Source organism: Anneissia japonica, unplaced genomic scaffold, assembly GCF_011630105.1.
Source record: "Anneissia japonica isolate Jap-2015-1 unplaced genomic scaffold, ASM1163010v1 scaffold287834_len5846547_cov211, whole genome shotgun sequence".
NCBI classification, from domain to species: Eukaryota; Metazoa; Echinodermata; class Crinoidea; order Comatulida; family Comatulidae; genus Anneissia; species Anneissia japonica.
The window spans coordinates 990,270-1,008,507 of record NW_022704992.1 but is presented as its reverse complement, the minus strand read 5'-3'; the positions used below and the strand labels follow the sequence as shown (position 1 = coordinate 1,008,507).

Genomic DNA, 18,238 nt, shown 5'->3' with positions numbered 1-18,238 from the left:
TTTAAAATTTAAATTAAAACGGAACAGTAGAGAAAATCCGATCAGAATGACAAAATAAACTAAGCATCCACTGGAAGAAATCCCAATATCTGCAGACGGATCCGTTTCGGCCTTCCAGGCCTCATCAGTGCAGCTAGGGTACAGACCCAAACAAAACGTTCGACCAGCTTAGGTAGGGCCCAGACTAGTCCCACGACCACTAATGATTACGGAGCCAAACCAAGGCAATATATATACACAGTCCAGGTGTGAATGCAAATAGTGGAATACAAGCTATGCGGCTCGGAATACAGCTATGGCTATATATATGGCTACGAATAAATGAATCTTAAATCTTGATTCTTATTTTATAACCATATAGGGCAACATTATAAGCAATAAAAGAAAACAATAGATGAGAGTTTCTGAAAGCTTATAATGAAGTTAATATAATTATAGGCCTATATTATTTTCATTATCTACAAAACGTTTGTTTAGAAATTGTCCATCCCTATTTTGTGAAATTTGGGATGCATAAGGATAATATAACAATAAAGTTATTTATGTATAATTATTTATAAATAAAATGTAAAAAATAGAAAATTGTACAGTACTTATACTCTCCCTCAAAGCGTTCAAAGATTTACCCGGTAGATCTTTGCTATGGTTGTCAAGAGTTATAGAGGGCGCTATGGTACATATTATTGATGGAAATTTGATCGTACACTCCCAACAAACATACGCCGCTACTCACTGCAGTGAAGATGGCTACTTCACCTACTACTAGGGCAACTACTCCGAAAAGGGACAAAAAAGATGACTCTTTCCTCAACATAGTTACAACATTAGGTCGTAGGAAAAAGGAAAAAGACAACAAAGAAGGTTGATACCATTTTTGTGTATTAATAACTATGGCAACATTATTTTACCATAGTTTTAGGGTACTCTCATGAGGCCTTCAATTTTTTACTTGGCCTGTTTTACTCTTTATCGAGTGCCTGTCATATTTCATAGCATACTGAATCATAACATTCTTTAGAATTTTGAAATTCTTATATGAAAAGTAACAAAAATATTAACTTGTATTTACTGAATTGTGTGGTTGAATTTCTAACAAAATTAAGTTTGATAATATCTGTTAAAGTTTAGATTAAATTGTGTGATACTGTACTATGAAAGTTTGAGGAACGCCTCTTTCTGTGGTTGGATGCATTGAGAAGCGAATGACCTCCCTGGCCCTAGCTAGCCGAGGCGGAGAGGTGATAGGCCTAGCTAGTAGCTGTGTCAGTTGTCCTGCCCAGGCCTAGCCATTTCAGTGTTTTGTTTCGGATGGTATTTAGGATATACATCCAATGTAATGAATATCGCCGGTCACTGCCAGTGGGTACAAACTTGACGTTTGGGGAAATGTGACATTCAGAATTTACAGGAAATATAGGCCTAGGCCTATTATTAGTTTCCAAGAGATGTTTGCTTGTCTCAAAAGTGTGTTGGGGACCATGCTAATTTCGAGGAGACTTGGGACCCAAGAGTGCATGTAACTATGGAAGGTATTTCTATGAATGATGTAACCAAGCATAGAGCCTAGAGTATCATAGAAGTTGTTTTAACCTTAAACCTGTTGTAAAAATCAAAGATTTTTGATCCATGTTTTATTTGATTATATCATACAAAGCTCAGTATATTGTATAGAATGACTTATGTCTGCCCCTTCAAACTACTTTTTGATGGTTAGTATTAGATTCAATAATATTCTTTGTAAGGTAGTCACACCTGTTTAGTAGTACTTGTAGTTTTTTGTACTTCATCCCATAACCTGTTAATTGTTGGTATTTCCTCCTCGTAGCAGGCTGGCTACCATGAATCTCCAATGTTTTTACTCTACCAGACCACACAACCTTTAAACATAATTTTAATTGAGGCAAATTAAATGATTTTTGTTTTGCAGTTGATGACTTGGCAGAAGAAGGGAGATATGCCTTGGAATCACCAGGCATGTTGCTGGATTTTTCAACAGAAAACCTTGTGTTAGGTGAGTAAGGAAGATTGATGCCCTGACAATTCACAAATCATTTATTATTATTGCTGTACCAATATTGTACTCACCTGTTACCATATGTGGCAAAGACAAGCCAAACCAATCACTCGTCGCAAAAAATCAATTTTTAGTTTACTAATACAGAGTTAAAGGGTAAAATGAGAGTATAAAATGGTAAAAGAATCATTTAAATCCAACATTTCGTTATGAAGTTACAGGAGTTTAACCATACAGCTGTTTTAAGAACAATATTTGAGAAATCAGTCTTTAAAGTTTCAGGCATTTCTTAGGCAGAAACCAAATCAAATCATTAAAAATTGTTGTTTTAACATTTAAAATGAGGAAAAAACAGCATAGCATGATATATAGATGAATAAAGGTTAATTTAGTGCAATAAAATAGAATTCACAAATTTTGACATTTCAGCATGTTTTGGCCATTATCTCCTATACAGGATTTGCGATGATTGACTGGTTTGGCTTGTCTTTGTCACATATGAAATCAACCCAGTACTCCCATTCTCTGAAATTCCCTTCCTGTTTATAATGACCTTCACTTCTTACCAAAAAACCTTAATTAATTTAAACAATAGTTTTATATATTTGTATTTAATTCACTTTATGACCAACAATCAAAAAGAACAGAAGTAAATAATACAATTAGTATTATATATTTGTATTTAATTCACTTTATGACCAACAATCAAAAAGAACAGAAGTAAATAATACAATTATTATTATTATTATATATTTTCTCTCTAATCCCCACAGATGAAGGTCAAGAAATTTCAATGATTGAGAATTCTTCAAGAGAAAGTGCTAAACTGAAGGAATTAGTGGAGGTAATTCAGGCCTAGTTCAGACTAAGTGGATAAACCCGGCTCAACTCACCTGGTTTATCCACCTGCCAGTCTGACTTTAATCGTTGCGGGGGTAATTGCATTGACTCCGGGTAACAAAATGACAAATCAGCATTCAATTACGTACACTGTGAACTAGCGTTTCGCGAGCAATGTTTTGAAACGCGTTTCCTGGTTACGGTTCATTATTATGCAAATTCTCGCGCTTGGCTAACCCTGCTAGTGTGAACGCCAGGCAGAGTTAAATCGGGCTTAATGTTGAGCTGGGCTTAACTCCAAGTCTGAACGTAGCCTCAATTTTTTTGTTGACTTGGTATCCATTATACAGTAGGCCTACTGTTCAAAACATTACAAAATACAATGAACTCGGTAGTTTATGATGGTGCTAATGATGATGGTGATGGGGGTGGTATAGTAGTGTTGGTGATAGTGGTGTTGGTGATGTTTTGGGATTGGTGATGGTGGTTGTGGGAATATTGGTGATAATTTACAGATGGGTATGATGACTGTGGTGTTGATATTGGTGGTAGTGGCAGTTTTCATTTTCAAAGTAATAATTTCTTCAATTTTTATACTAAGAACATTTTAAATATTATATATGATTGTTATTTATAGAGAATCAATAAAGGATGAAAACGTTCATGTAGATAATTTATAATAAAAGTGTAATATCTCTTTTAGGTTTTGATTGACTGGATCAATGTTGAATTAAAAGACCAGAGAATTATAGTGCGAGACCTTGAAGAAGATCTCCATGATGGACAGATTTTAGGAAACTTATATGGTAGGTTGTCAATCAAATAATTCAACAGTTTCAGGGATCATTCTTAAATAGTCACATGGTATACATATTACTATTATCAAAGAGTATAAAACTGCAAGAGGTCCGACTGCCTTTATTTTGTATACAGGCAATGGAACGTTCAAAAATACTCCCATAAGAACGTAAAAGGCGTTCGTATCGAACGCGTGCTGCGTTTTCGAATTCCAGCTTACATTCTATAGACGCACTGCACGCGTTCGATATGAACGCACTTTACATACTTTTAAAGGCCATGCCCCTTTTGGGTAGTACTTTTTGAAATAGGATTGTGTTCCAAAGAATCCCTGGCAGTCGGACCTCTTGCAGTTTTATACTCTTTGCTATTATTCTAACACCAAAAATACATTAATAGCTGATAATATAATGAAAGAAGCACTGTCTAATGTAACCATGCTTAAGACATGGCCAGACAGACACAAGTCCAACTTAGATCTGTTCTTTTTTTAGAAATTATGTTGAAACTGGCCAGTTAAAAATGGTGGTCAACAATCCCTCTCTGTATATAACATTTTATTATCAATTTTAATACTATTTATTGAAGCTAGCTCGAATAAAGAATGTAATTCATTGATTAAAATTATATTCAAATCAGAAAAACTGACAGGAAATAAATTTGAGGTACGCGAGGTGATGCAGTCGACAGTATTTCAGAAGCAGAAACTTCAGATGGTATTGGAAGCTGTCGAGAAACTTAGTGGAAATCAGAAACAACAGAAATGGAGTGTTGACAGTAAGGGTCCTTGTTTCTTCTTTTGACTTCTTTTGATTTATAGAATGTCCATTGACACAAAATCAAGTACAATTGAAATACAATAACATAAATATCAAAATTGAAATATACCAGAATACTTTAAACATACATAAAGATTGTTAACCTTGATTATTGTCATCACTGTCAGCATCATAATCATTATCATCGTCATAATCATTATTCCCATCATAATCTTTATTCCCTCCTTAATTATTGTTCCTATCATTGTCATCATCATTATGTTCTTCAGTTCATCAAATATCAATATCTAAATCATCATTTGTATGTACACAATAATAACTAATAACCTTTTTTCTATTTTCTATCTTCCTCCTTGCTTTTTCAACTACTGTAATAATATAACATGTCACCTTCACAGGTATTCACTCCAAGAACCTGATATCCATCCTGCATCTCCTGGTGTCACTCGCCTTCCATTTTAAGGCACCTATCAAGATCCCAGAGGATGTGTCCGTCAGTGTTGTTGTTATCCAGGTAATGAAATGTAGTTTGATATACATACCATGTTACACCGAATTCTCAAAGCGCTCGACTACCTTGTACAGTAACGTCCTCCCCAAAGGATCGCTGTGCTCGAGTTACTCTGTAATTCGGTGCCATTCTTGTCTGATAACAGTCTGTATGGATCAGTACCCCGAAAGATGTACTTGGTTCTTTAAAGTGTTCATGAGCCAGTTGCGTACAGAAGACTTGCTTCACCACCATCGACAAGTGTGCCTTTAACCTCTGTGTTATAAATCCAAACACTATTAAGATTAAGATTGTTTTATTTGTGTACTTGCTTGGTTATATCTGTGCATTGATTTGTTTTTTGTTGCTTTTTTGTTTTTTTAAAGAAAAAAGACAATGTTTTAGTTTCCAAGAGAGTGTCAGAAACAATCACCAAGGCAAATGAGTAAGCCAATGTTTTTATAGTATAGTACGACAGGATATGCTGTGCTATGATATACAGTTAAACTTGCCTAAGTCGACCTTGCCTAACTCGAATAATTTCTAAGTCAAACTTATTTTACATGCCAAACTATTTTGTTTTCCATTAATTAACAATCTGTAAGTCGAATTTTACGTAAGTCGAACAATTTTTCAATGGCAGTTTGGATTCGACTTGGGCAAGTTCAACTGTATTAAAATATAAGGTAGTATTTGTACAGTGTAGTATCTACTAGTGTAGTGAATACTGATCACATACTATTAAATATACTACTTGGATCAAAGTGAGATGTGGCAGAGCGGTAAAGATGCACGTTTTGTGTGTAAAGTTAATCGAACATATGGGGTTCAAATCTTACTCTTGATTGTTTTTTTTTTGTTTGTTTTTTGTTTTTTGTTTTTTTTTTTTAACTGCTTGGCTACATTCCACCTGATATCTATAGCTAGTAATATAGTAATATTATACCGCTACAATTCAACAACAACTAGTGGATACAAAGATATATTGTGACAGCAGGGCAAGGGTTGGTATTCTTAGATTATCTTCTTTTTTTTTTTGCATATTATAAAATTTTTTTTTTTCATATTTCATTATTTATATGATTTTTCTTTTAATTGGGACAGCAGTTAAAAAATATAAAATCTGCATCTTCTCTAATCCATTAGCCAAGCGAGGCCTAGCATAGGCCTCAATTGAGGCTCACTGAAAGATTGACTGTTGACTCTACTCTGCCTCATTGAATGGAACAACCAATCTTTCAACTCATGAAAATGTTCTTCCCATTACACTCATAAACATTCGTTATTTGTATAATATTATTAGTTTATTATGAAATTAATTATTTTACTTTTTCAGAGCAATTGGAGGAAATTTTGGTAAGCATTGTTTTATTGTTTATTATGTTATTTTTGTACAGTGAAGTTGGCTTAATCAACACAATCTTTATCTTAGCAATTAGTAAACTGGTCTCACACAATAAGGTGATTTAGAGTAGTATACTGACATTCCAAATCTACATTATTCTATGTTGATAAAATTTCATCTGTTCTGACAATACCTATTGAACCATTTCCTTTATATAAAGCCAGTATGCTTACAATCCTTTTTTGGGTGTAAACGGTTTAGCTAACTACCAGTTTGCATCGTAAGTACGATTGTGGCTTTGCTATTACTACTTCCTAAAGTCCAGTGGTTATGTGACTGGCTCCACCAATGTATGAAGTAGATTGTGGCCACACCTTTGGGTTTCAAGCCACAAACTGCTTATACCAAAAAAGCAAGATTACTCATCAACCGTGAGCTCTACAACTGAACATCAAGAAAAAGGCCAATGCTTTTTCCTGTAGTGGGCACTGCCTGTTGACAATTTTTTCTCCAACTATAAGTACAGTTGGTGATTGTTTCTATTACATTTGTGGATGTTCCACTATATGCCAATAAAGTGTCTGTGACATTCCTTCATCTAAATTCCACCACTGTGTGTGAAAAGACAGATGCTATATAGTAACATCCTTGGATTAAACTTTCCATGCATAAATTTCCTTATTTGACAGAATCTTTCAGACCCATTTACAATATTGGTGTATATTACTGATGTTACCTTCAATTTGAGATTTTTGGCTCTTTAATCACTGAGATATAAATGTAATCACATTCGCTATGTATTTATGGTATTTCAATTTGTGTAGTAGCATCTCATCTCTTTAAAATATCGATATTGTGTATTTTTTTCTTTTACTTTTAGAACGAGATGCGTTTGATACATTATTTTCTCATGCTCCCGACAAGTTAATTATTGTCAGAAAAGTAAGAAATATTCTCTGTCAATAATTTGTTCATTTTTTTCTTCCTATGAAACTCATACATGCTGATTTTTGTGCTGCCTAGAATATGAATCTAAATAGGCCACATGAGAAAGAAAGTGGTAAATATGAGTGACATGATATGCCAAGATTTTGAAATATTTTTTTTTAATAAAAAATAAATGACTGACAAATTTTAGTATGGAGTTATAACTTAATTTATAATGTGATTTCAGTTAAAACTGCCAAGAAGTGAATTTCAGCATTTTTAGGTAGCCATTTGGGTTTATTTTCTATTTTTTAGATGCCGTTACTTAATTTGAATATCATTTTATAAATGTAATGGGTTGAGCTTGATGGTTAATGGATTTCCAATTATGACATCCTAGGAAATGCTAAACTTTTTATTGCTCTTCAACAATCAAACTAATGGGGAATGATATATAATAGACATCTTATATATGTCACCTTAATAGATTATATCCTTCAATATAATGTAAGCAAATTTTCTTGGTCTGAAAATGTACAGTATTTACAGTACAGTACATTTCTTCTGTTATTGAAGAATCGTTTTTCTGCTGTCGGCTTTGAATTATGAACAATAGCAATAATATTAATATTACAATTATTAGTGTAATAATAATTGTACTAAGAATATTTATGAAAATGCTGTCTCTTCAACAGTCACTAGTAACCTTCGCAAATAAACATTTGAACAAAATAAACTTAGATGTGACAGATCTAGAGGAGCAATTTCATGATGGTGTGTACTTCATCCTCCTGATGGGACTACTAGAAGGATACTTTGTACCGATGTATAGTTATCACATGACCCCGGAGACATTTGAGCAAAAGGTAGGCTACTGTCTGTCATTAATAAACGCAGAATAAGTAGATTGCTAAAGAAGTAGACAACTTGGAGTAAACAATAATACAGTAGATTGGGGCTAATATAAAATGCATCTTCAGAATGTGTCTATATAGAAAATTCAAATGTAGAGAGGGATAGAATTGTATTATTTATTTTTCCTCAGTGAAAAAGACACCTAAACTAGATGTTAGATGTAGAGAAAGTGGCATTGGTGTTACTGTAATTGAGGTTTTTATCCAAGAAGCAAATTGTCTATGAATGTATTAAAGGATTTTGTTAAGAATCTTAATTAAAAATGATCTGTTGATTTGAGGTGTTATATATTCTTTTCATGTTATTACATAATAAAAATGTTCACAAATATGTTAATGGGACAATTAAATTTATTCGTCGATGTTCGCTTGAGAGTGACAGTGAATTTCCTCATAATTTTTTTTATGTATGCACACAAATTATTATTCACAAAATCGTAATTTATTGCAAGGAGTGACCTGAAAATAAAATATTTCATTGATCATATCTCAAAGCACTTAAATAATTCAAATACTGATATTTCATCATAAATTGCATTCACATTTTTGATTAAAAATAACAATTATCGATCTTATTGTGTAAATTTTTCAGGTACACAATGTCGCTCTATCTTTGGAATTAATGGAAGATGCAGGATTGAGCCGACCCAAGGCAAGGCCAGAAGGTGTAGTTATTTTTTTTAAATAATTTATAGTTTCATCTAAATTGCCTTTGTAATCATTCTACTCGTATCATTTTACGAAGACTTGTGTCATTTTACAAAACTTGTATCATTCTACAAATTCATCACAAGATTATCTTTTATCCATGGTTTGTTTGTCTCCATCATATTCATATTGTCACAATCAGCATTGGATTACAGAGGAAAAAATGATTAATTCTGTTAAATGCAACTGTGAACATTTTTTAATGTATGATTTGATGGCCTAAGGGTATACATGAATCCTACCTTCTGGTGATATGAATGAGTAATGTTGATTCTACGTGGCTCTGTCAATGTTGTATACACAACACTGTCTAACCACCAACAGACTTGCATTGATCACAACAAAGACTCGGAGTTCAGGTTGTTTACATTTTAAGAGGATGAATGTAGTGCCCTTTGGAAAAAACGACATGAAGATGCAGGACATCTGCTTTAAACGATAACTAGAACTAGGTTGCAACATGAACTGTAATTTCCATATTGGTGATAATATAAAATCAATAATATGGCAGACTATAAGGCTTTAGCTAGCTACTGTATTCAGCTCTCATTTTTCCCTCTTGATTCTTTTTATGTTTCTTATTCTATATTTATTTTCTACTTCCATAAGGCCTACCTTAGCTTTCTGGTATTTTTAGTTGATAACTGGCTGTTCATCTTTAATTATTTTAAATTTTTGTCATTGTCTTAAAGTTAGCATATGATGATTTATAATTTGGTGTAAAGGAATGATAGGATTGAGTATGTTTACTCAGTAAACTTAGTATTTTTCTTTGTTAACTGGTGTTCATTGTACAAATTTTTATGTGTAAGAATTTATATATGTGTGTAGGATAACATGCTTTTCTTTCTCTAGCTTAGTTCATCTGTTTTAATGGTGGCTCACTCATTGGCCTTAAATGCTCATTTCTTGGATTATTTAAGAATATTTGGTTTATATAAACCTATAGAGTACTACAGTGTTACGTCACGATACCACGTGCTACTACCCCATTGCTATCAATGATACAAATGCGTTCAACCAACGCCATTTTCTCAACTGACACACCATTGATCCCAATTTCTAATGTAATTATTAAGAAGTTGTATCTTAATTTTTCTTTGTAAATGTTAATAGATGATTCAATGTGTATTCGGTAACTAATATAATGCAAGCTTTTTGTGTTTTTAGTACATTCTGATGGTAAATTATTAGGTTTTAAAATGCCTATTCCAGAAAGCCTATTCTTAAACCATTAAAATTATGAAGTCATTCAGACGTAATGAACAGTAACCAACATCTGGTTGACACAAGCGAGCGCCACCTAGAGTTGTGACGACACAACTACTGTAATCTATAGTAATGATCAATGTAATTATATTTGAAAAACATTCAATATTTTAAAAGTTTTGTTTTCTTGTGTCTTTAATTCATATAGAAAAGAGTGTATTTAGTATAAATAATTTTAATCTATAATTATTATAAATTGCTTTAATTTGTTTACTGAATTATTTCATTTCAGTTTTCTCCTGATCACTTATCATTTTTATTTTTGAGGGTTTTCAAGTTTTTTCAACATGTCTTTAATATCACTATAACATTTTTTTATAACATTATTTTATTTCATTCTGGTTTATTTACATTTATCATTTTCAATTGTTTACTAACCATAATTGTATTTGATTTGATATCTTTTATAGTAATAATGATTATTATTATAATATTGTATCATATTATATCTTATATTATGTATACATATATTTTCTTTGTAAATTTGTTTTTGTCTTATTTTGGTATGTAATATATAAATCATTTCTTAATAATCCAGTATAATGGTACCAATCATTTAACATTTTAGATAACTGCTATTTCCCCCATATTTCATCTCATCAAGTACATATTTCATTAAATTAATTGTGACCATTTTCAATTTTGTACTAATTGTTCATCATTTGATTTTCCATTCATTCATAAATTAACCTGAAACCTGATTTTACTTTCATTTCTTAAACAAACTTAAAAGCTGTCAGTTACATCACTTTTTTATCTTTAATCAAGCTTTCAATAATTTTGGTGAAAAATAAATGAAATACCTGGCAACTAAATTTCATGTTTTCTTTTAACTCTTCTGCAATACAACATCACACAATCTGGTTTCACTTTACTGCTCTTTCCTGATTGGTGGTTCTCCAACACTATAATTTATGCTAAGAAGTATTAACCTATATTTAATCATTTGACTCCTGCCACAAGTATGGTACAATTGTACTTTGTTTATGACGGAAGTATTTATAAAAATAAATTTTATGGCATCACAAACTCCCTGGAGATAATTTTGAAACCAGCATCCCAATGCTATGTGTCATTCTTAACTACATTACCTTATATAGTCAATGGTGGTGAAGTCAACCAATCAGATACTGTACCTGCTTACAAAAACATGTACTCAGACTGAAATGTTGCCAGGGAAAAAAATTTACATTTTTAAATTTTTAATTTATGCTAATCTATTCTATATATTCTTTTCAATATTATTGTATTATGATTTGTTTTACTCTTCATTATTTTTCTGTTGTTAAATTTCTGGATCTTCTGCAGACGTTGTTCAGTATCATCTCAAGTCTACTCTGCGCATTCTTTACACCATGTTTCTTAAGTATAAGGAAGCAGACATTACCCTTTGAACTGTCCAGGTCTCCATAGCAACACTATATAATTAGTCTGAACCTACTGAAGTATAAACAGTCATGTTCAAAAGATTCTAAAGAGTAAATTAAAAATCAAATTTTCATATATTAATTTAATAATTAAATAATATTTTTTTTAAATTAAATGTTTTTAATTTAATTTTTATTCATATTGAGTATAAATTTAATTGAATGATTGTTTTGCTTCAGAAAGATTCAGATAAATTTGTATGTGTTGTCTCATATCAGGCATGTAGTCTAACAGCATGCTCTATGGTGTTACAATCCCTAAATGTTTTAATAGTTACATTAACCTGTTTCCATAGTTACATTAACTTGTGTCATTAGTTACATTAACATGTTTTCATAGTAGCCATAGCTAGCACTCATACCATTTCCCAAGTTGTTGTGTCCTTAGTATTAACATTCTTTCCCCATTTTTTTATTTAGTTTTATTTACATATTCTACAAATAACATTATGACTGAGAATAATAAATTAATTAATTATTTGTATATTCAATTAAAAAAACAAGCTTTGGTCCTCTGTTAATTCTATCTGCTGGTGTCCTTGTGTTTCAGCTGGAAGGTAGAAATGCAATAAATAATTAACACACCGTTTCTCAAATGAGCATTATGTCTCCTGTGCACATTAAAGAACGCAGTACACTCTTTGGAAACATGTCGGGACGATCTCTTAGTGTGCTGCCCAATTCGCCACCAGAAAGACCCAACTAGAAATAAGTCTTCTTAATATTGTGGGTTATGCTTGTATCTAGCTCTAAAGAAACGCAATCCAATGATAAATATCTTTCAAATGTTCACTCTGAATATGATTTTTTTTCACTCTTTCTTTTATTCTATCTTCTCTCATCTTCAGATTTTCTACAAAAATTAAAATATTTTGAATTGTTTTTTTTATCAGCAAATATTCTGAGTCAATCATTCAATAAGTATGGTTTTCTTTAAATATTAAGTTCTTTTTGTGTTTCGATATGAAAATTAGATTTCTGGTAAACCAAGCAAAAATCTGATATTGTCATGTTGTGACATCACATTAATTTACTGTATCGCCCTCTATAGACAGCATAGACCTAGCCATTAGCTTTTAGGCTGTAGCGCTAATGGCAAGCAATAGATAAAGTGTTATGTGAATGCCAAATTGATTTGAAGCATGGTAAAGCCATCTAACTATCACCTTGCTTCCACAGGGTTTGTGATTGCTGTCTGTTTGATATCTTTTTTCAACAGATATTTGAAATCTGATGTGTTTAACATGTTTATAAAAAATGATATTAAATATGAAACCACAAGCTTGGATATGATGAATGTTTTAATGTTTGAATGCTGATATGTTAGCGCTTAAGTGGCAGTCCCATTCATTCATGTGATACAACCAATCGCAAGATGAGGGCTCGGAATGTTTAATATGTTTAGCTGGATGAATGCATGTTCACACTGAATTCTGACATGACATGTGTGGGACTGTCACTGTATAGTTAGATAAGATAATGTTCACCTTTACCTGCTTCTAGTCTAAAATTGTTTGCTGTTGTAACATGAAGATGAGGGGTGTAATGCCTGAGGAATACCTCAAGGAGGGGGAGGCTATAATTGAGGAATCGGACTAAAAGAAGGGTACATAATTATAGATCTATGAGAGGGTTGCAGATGTCCGAAATGGGGGGAGGGGGATCCAGATAAAATCAACCTAGGAGGTCCAAGAAATTTTTGTTTTCTAGACGCCTGAAAATAACCTCTGAGGCGTTTTGGGGCGATCATTTTTTTCTTTTTCTTTCTTTCTTTTTTTTTCATTTCTCCCCCTAAATCTGCCCCTGGGTTGATGTAGTTAAGAGGGGAAGCAATAATTAAGCAATACCTTGAAAAGGTATGTTAGAGTTATGTATTATAATTATGAATACTGTATAGAGGGTGGTACTGTAGTATTTGAAAAAATAACTAGTAGAAGTGTGACGGTCTATAATGTAGCGGTACTTAGTTATTTCAAAATAAAAATTATAAATATTAGCCATTCCAAAAATTAGAATATATGGCATCCAACTACAAAACATTCACCCCAGAATTGAATACTAAACAGTAACCTCACCCGACTTATTTTCCTTCATTCAAATAATTGAATTCCCAAATCTTCAAATCAGTAATATGCCTTAAGGGAAACGTTTTAAAATATTTAGCATGTTAGATTACATTAAATGAATAATTTTATACCATGAAAAAATGTCTTGATTAATTGTATATGATATCATGAATATGTTAATCAAAGATATGCCCTCATGCCATAGACCAAAATATATTTACCAATCATGAACGGCTTGACCTAGAAATGTTGACACTTAAATTTAACAATAGAAATATATATATACACATAAGATTTAAATAAGAAAAGAATGATTACTAATTTATATCCTTTCTTCTCTTTTAGATATTGTACACAAAGATTTAAAATCCACCGTTCGAGTTATGTACAATCTCTTCATCAAATACAAAGCAATACATTAAATGGAAGTAAGATGGAATTGACTGATCACAGTTACCAGTTAGATCTGGATGATAACAGTAAACATGACACCCACTTGAGGTGTAGGTGCTAAGGAAGGTGCAACGCCCCCAAGTTGATACATCTAATGCTGTAAGCGCCTCTGATGCCCCCAATGTCATTGACTTCTTTCTGCGTCCAAATTTAAATAATCGTCCTGCGGCCGTTGCAACCGTACATGGATTAGGAAGGATAATCATGTAACCATGTAAAGTTATTATATTGAAATGTGAAACTTTAGTTTTCACTTATCTGCATAATATACATATTATGCAGCATTGTTTTATGAATATTTATCAAAAATAGTGATCAACAATTAATGCTATAGACAAGATGTCTGTAAATTAATTTACTTTACTTAATTTAAGTCTAAATTGAAAAAAAAATGTTTTCTCTTCGTGTTCCACTTCCCTTTTTTACATTTATAAAGAAAAATTCTGCAGGAGTTTGAACATTTATATAAGCCATTGATATTTTCACCAGACATATAGTTCTAGCTATATAATAATGTATGTTGCAGACTTCTTTTTGTAGGAAAAATTAAGGGGCCGGGGGTAAGAAAAAGGCTGACAAAATGGTTGGTAGACTACTACAAATATCAACATCATATTAGTCTGTACCATATACAGTATCTGAAATGGACTTGCCTTACTACATAATTACTTATATTTACCTATTGTAAGTACAGTATAATACCGACCATAATAGTATTTAAAAGATTCCTATAGTACATAAAGTTCAATCTGCAATCTTTCATGTAAAGTGATATGTAAGAATAATGATAATGTTGCTTATAATTTGTTAGTAGAGTGCCACTGTTACCTTTTGTGAATTGATCAGTAATGGATCTGAAGAGTTGCTTTGTATTATTTATACACAAAGACTCTTGTGATGAAAATTTAATGTTCTGATAATAGACACCCCTTTGTTATATATTGAATCAAACCTTTATAGAATTCTATATTTTTATGATCCTACAAATCTTTGGAGTCTTCCATTTTTGTTTGGGGAATACAGTCAAGGTTAAAAGGTTCAATCAATCAGGAAGTATAAGTCTGACCAAATCCAGTGTTTTGTTTCCTAAGTAACTCCTTAACAGACATCACTTGTATATTAAATCCTAGCATGCCCATATGGTCAAATGCTGCTAGAATGCATTTATCTATATTGTATTTTAAATTAAATAATTTCTTGTGTACCGTAGCCAACCTTTTTCTGAATGGATGAGAATATTCATAAACACAGCCAAATTTGCCTTTGATATGGTATAATGTGAATCTATTAATACAATATATTGATAATATTTATTAGTATGTGTTTTCATATTTACTAATAGAAAAAAAAAATTCCTAAATATTCAGACATTGAACTAGTTGCCATTGAAAATTTCATACTAGTAATAGACCTAAATTCTTGAAACAAACATTTTTAGTTTTAATTTACAAATCTTGTGATTTTTTTTCTTTGACTAAGAGGGTAAAAGGGTATACAGTAGAAATGTTGGCTTAGATAATAGTAAAGTATATGGAATTGCAATATATATTTCAACGGCCGCAAAATCACCTGAAGTCCAAAACTAATAGAATAGCTGCAATTAGGATTTGATTAGTGATAGAGCGTCATTTAAATTCGAATTTAAAGTCCAGTTTTTTGATTGGTTTGTTAATAATTGCTAATTTATTTCACTGAAACGGGAAGCATCTGAAGTGGACAGTGAAGAAGAAAAGTAGGCTGCATCAGTGAATGTCTATTTCTACAACTGTCACTAACATTGGATAAACCTTTAAAGTCATCCAACAGTCTGTCAGTTCATTAAACAAAGAGAACATTTATAATGAATTTTAAAACGTCGTTTATAGTAACATCAACTTAAGTTTTAAATTTCATACTATATATTAGTTTTTGAAAATCATTAAGAAATTTAATAAAATGTTATCAGTCTAAATGTGACCTGCTTTTGGTATGTGCTTTGAGTATTCCTTTTGCCAAATGAATATGTACACTACAAATCCTGTTATTACATTGCGTTTTCTCAAAATTAACAAAATAATTAATGGTTATATTAATTAGATTTATTATATTAGTGATGGTAGTAACGGTATGGTAGATATTAAACTGAGGAATTATAATAACTGCTGGTGATATAATTAGCTATCTCATGTTTGTGGTTTTCACCAAGAAGCATTAATTAGAGGCATGCTAAAATGTAATCCCTACAAGAAATTTTAACAGGTGTGTGTATTAAATTAGAGTAAGTTATATAAAAATACTTTTTTGTACATTTTCTTCTATGTTATATACAAAAACAATAAGATAGCTATCATATAGAACTTATTGTTTATATTGATATGCATACGTATGCTTAATGCTTTGTGGATGAGAGACGGTGAACATGTTTTCTTGTGTAAGGGTTCCTGTTAATGATGTTGAGTTTATCTCAACTATCTTAGAAGCCAAGCTAACAAAATCAAGGACCTTTGAGCTAAGAACTTAGGCATGTTTAGTAAAATCATTTTAATGTTTGAAATTTTTAGGATAATATGAATACACTTGCATGCATAGAATTACTGATTGTTATTTTTTATTTATTAATGATACTGTGTTATATGGTATGAATCAAATGGATTAACTATTAGTAATTTAAGATGAGTAGCAACATTACTTAAAAGTTTTTAAAATGTCTTAATATTTTTACTATTTTTTTTTTTAAATAATTTTTTTTACTGTTTGTATAATTTATATGATGTAATAGTTTTATTTTAGTTATTTAATCTTACATATTGAAATTATTTTGTGGATCATTTAAATTCGCTTAATGCTTTCAATTGTAACATGATAAAATATTGCTGCTAGCTGATTTAGAAAATAATGTTACACTATATAATTTATAGTTTTTGTCTTGGACAAAAAATCCATCTTTAATTCTTTTATCTTTAAAATATTTTCCTGGTAGAAGAGTTGAACGGGAGTTGAACATCTTTATTAAACAAATTGTAAAACAGAGATTGAACTTGTTTTATTGTTAAACCGTTTATCGTGTTCTGTAAAAAATTAAGCATTAATTTTAGGATTGTCATGTTGAGTCTGTGCCAATGATGACACGAAGGCTCGGACCAGTGACATGGTAAGGGACAATGCCATGCCAACTGTCCGATTGAATCACAACCTTACTGGGTCTGTTTTATGTATTGTAAACGAGCTCACACAATAGTTGTGTCACAAAATTATAATTCAGAAACTGTGGTCCGAAGCGGTGACATTTTATGCGAGTTGGCATCCAAATTTGGCCATGGAGTATTCAAAATTAATAAAATATTGTGAAAGTATCGTTAAACTATTTTACAATAGCTGTTGAGAGATGTTCCAAACAGGTTGAAACAGTTTTTCATTTGACCAGCAAAGGTTTGCAAGCGAGGAAAAAGAAAGACTGCACTAGGTGGTTAGGTTTGAACAGGTTGTTGCTGGATGGGAAGGGGATGGGTTCATTGAGGTCAAACTGTTGAGGGTGCAGGGGATGAGAAGGTCTGGTCATACAGACCTGATTGGCAGTGTTGGATACAGCTGTGAACCTATGTACATCGCTCTTCAGGTTTAGTGTACAGTTATTCTTCCGAGACATTTCTCCTGTCATAGGGATACTTCACTTTTTAAACGTGGGTATGTACTCGTTAAAACTTGGCATGCTGTTTTTTTCCGGCTAGGATATTTATTCTATATACAAGTTAGATTGATTTTGATACCTTTTTCTTACAAAATTAAGTATAAATATTTTTTATTTATTAAACTTATATGTTTATAAAATTAAGGTTTTAGTAGAATATTAGTTTCTGTGTTTAATTAGTTTCATTTGATGTAATTATTTCAAAATTATGTAATCTAGGGCTTGTGTATTCTTGTTTACTTAACTTAGCCTTGCTCTTGCCTAACTACTGTACTATTTTCACCGTCGTCTTATGATAGTTTTAAAAGTTAATCCAAGTTTGCTGTAAATAGTTTGCTACATATGATTTAATCAATTCTTACAATAAGTTTTAGTGGTGTAAAGGCTAAGCTTTAAATTATGTATGTAATTATATATTTGTTTTTGCCTAAAACAAATATATTACAACAATATTTGCAGAATATTTGCTTTTGGTCTTTTTTTTTTTAACTTGTTAATCTTTTCATAAAGCTTATTCTGGCTTATTTTAAGCCAGAATTCA

The 18,238-nt window shown here is 31.6% G+C and overlaps 1 protein-coding gene across 3 annotated transcripts in view; it reads left to right on the top strand.

The window, feature by feature from the left end:
* The window catches only part of LOC117105038 (beta-parvin-like), an 18,212-nt gene extending 1,171 nt beyond the window's left edge, over nucleotides 1–17,041 (top strand). For 2 of the 3 annotated variants that reach the window (XM_033246037.1, XM_033246036.1), the window contains exons 2-12: nucleotides 1,928–2,011; nucleotides 2,788–2,858; nucleotides 3,558–3,660; nucleotides 4,292–4,429; nucleotides 4,830–4,945; nucleotides 5,308–5,366; nucleotides 6,258–6,277; nucleotides 7,147–7,208; nucleotides 7,889–8,059; nucleotides 8,700–8,772; nucleotides 13,923–13,999. In XM_033246037.1, coding sequence (XP_033101928.1) covers nucleotides 1,975–2,011; nucleotides 2,788–2,858; nucleotides 3,558–3,660; nucleotides 4,292–4,429; nucleotides 4,830–4,945; nucleotides 5,308–5,366; nucleotides 6,258–6,277; nucleotides 7,147–7,208; nucleotides 7,889–8,059; nucleotides 8,700–8,772; nucleotides 13,923–13,999 — 927 coding nt within the window. In that variant the 5' untranslated portion in view covers nucleotides 1,928–1,974. Of the gene's footprint in view, nucleotides 1–700; nucleotides 862–1,927; nucleotides 2,012–2,787; nucleotides 2,859–3,557; nucleotides 3,661–4,291; nucleotides 4,430–4,829; nucleotides 4,946–5,307; nucleotides 5,367–6,257; nucleotides 6,278–7,146; nucleotides 7,209–7,888; nucleotides 8,060–8,699; nucleotides 8,773–13,922 lie in introns of those variants that run through there. The other variant, XM_033246035.1, reaches the window with a different exon arrangement.
* The last annotated feature ends 1,197 nt before the right edge of the window (nucleotides 17,042–18,238 follow it).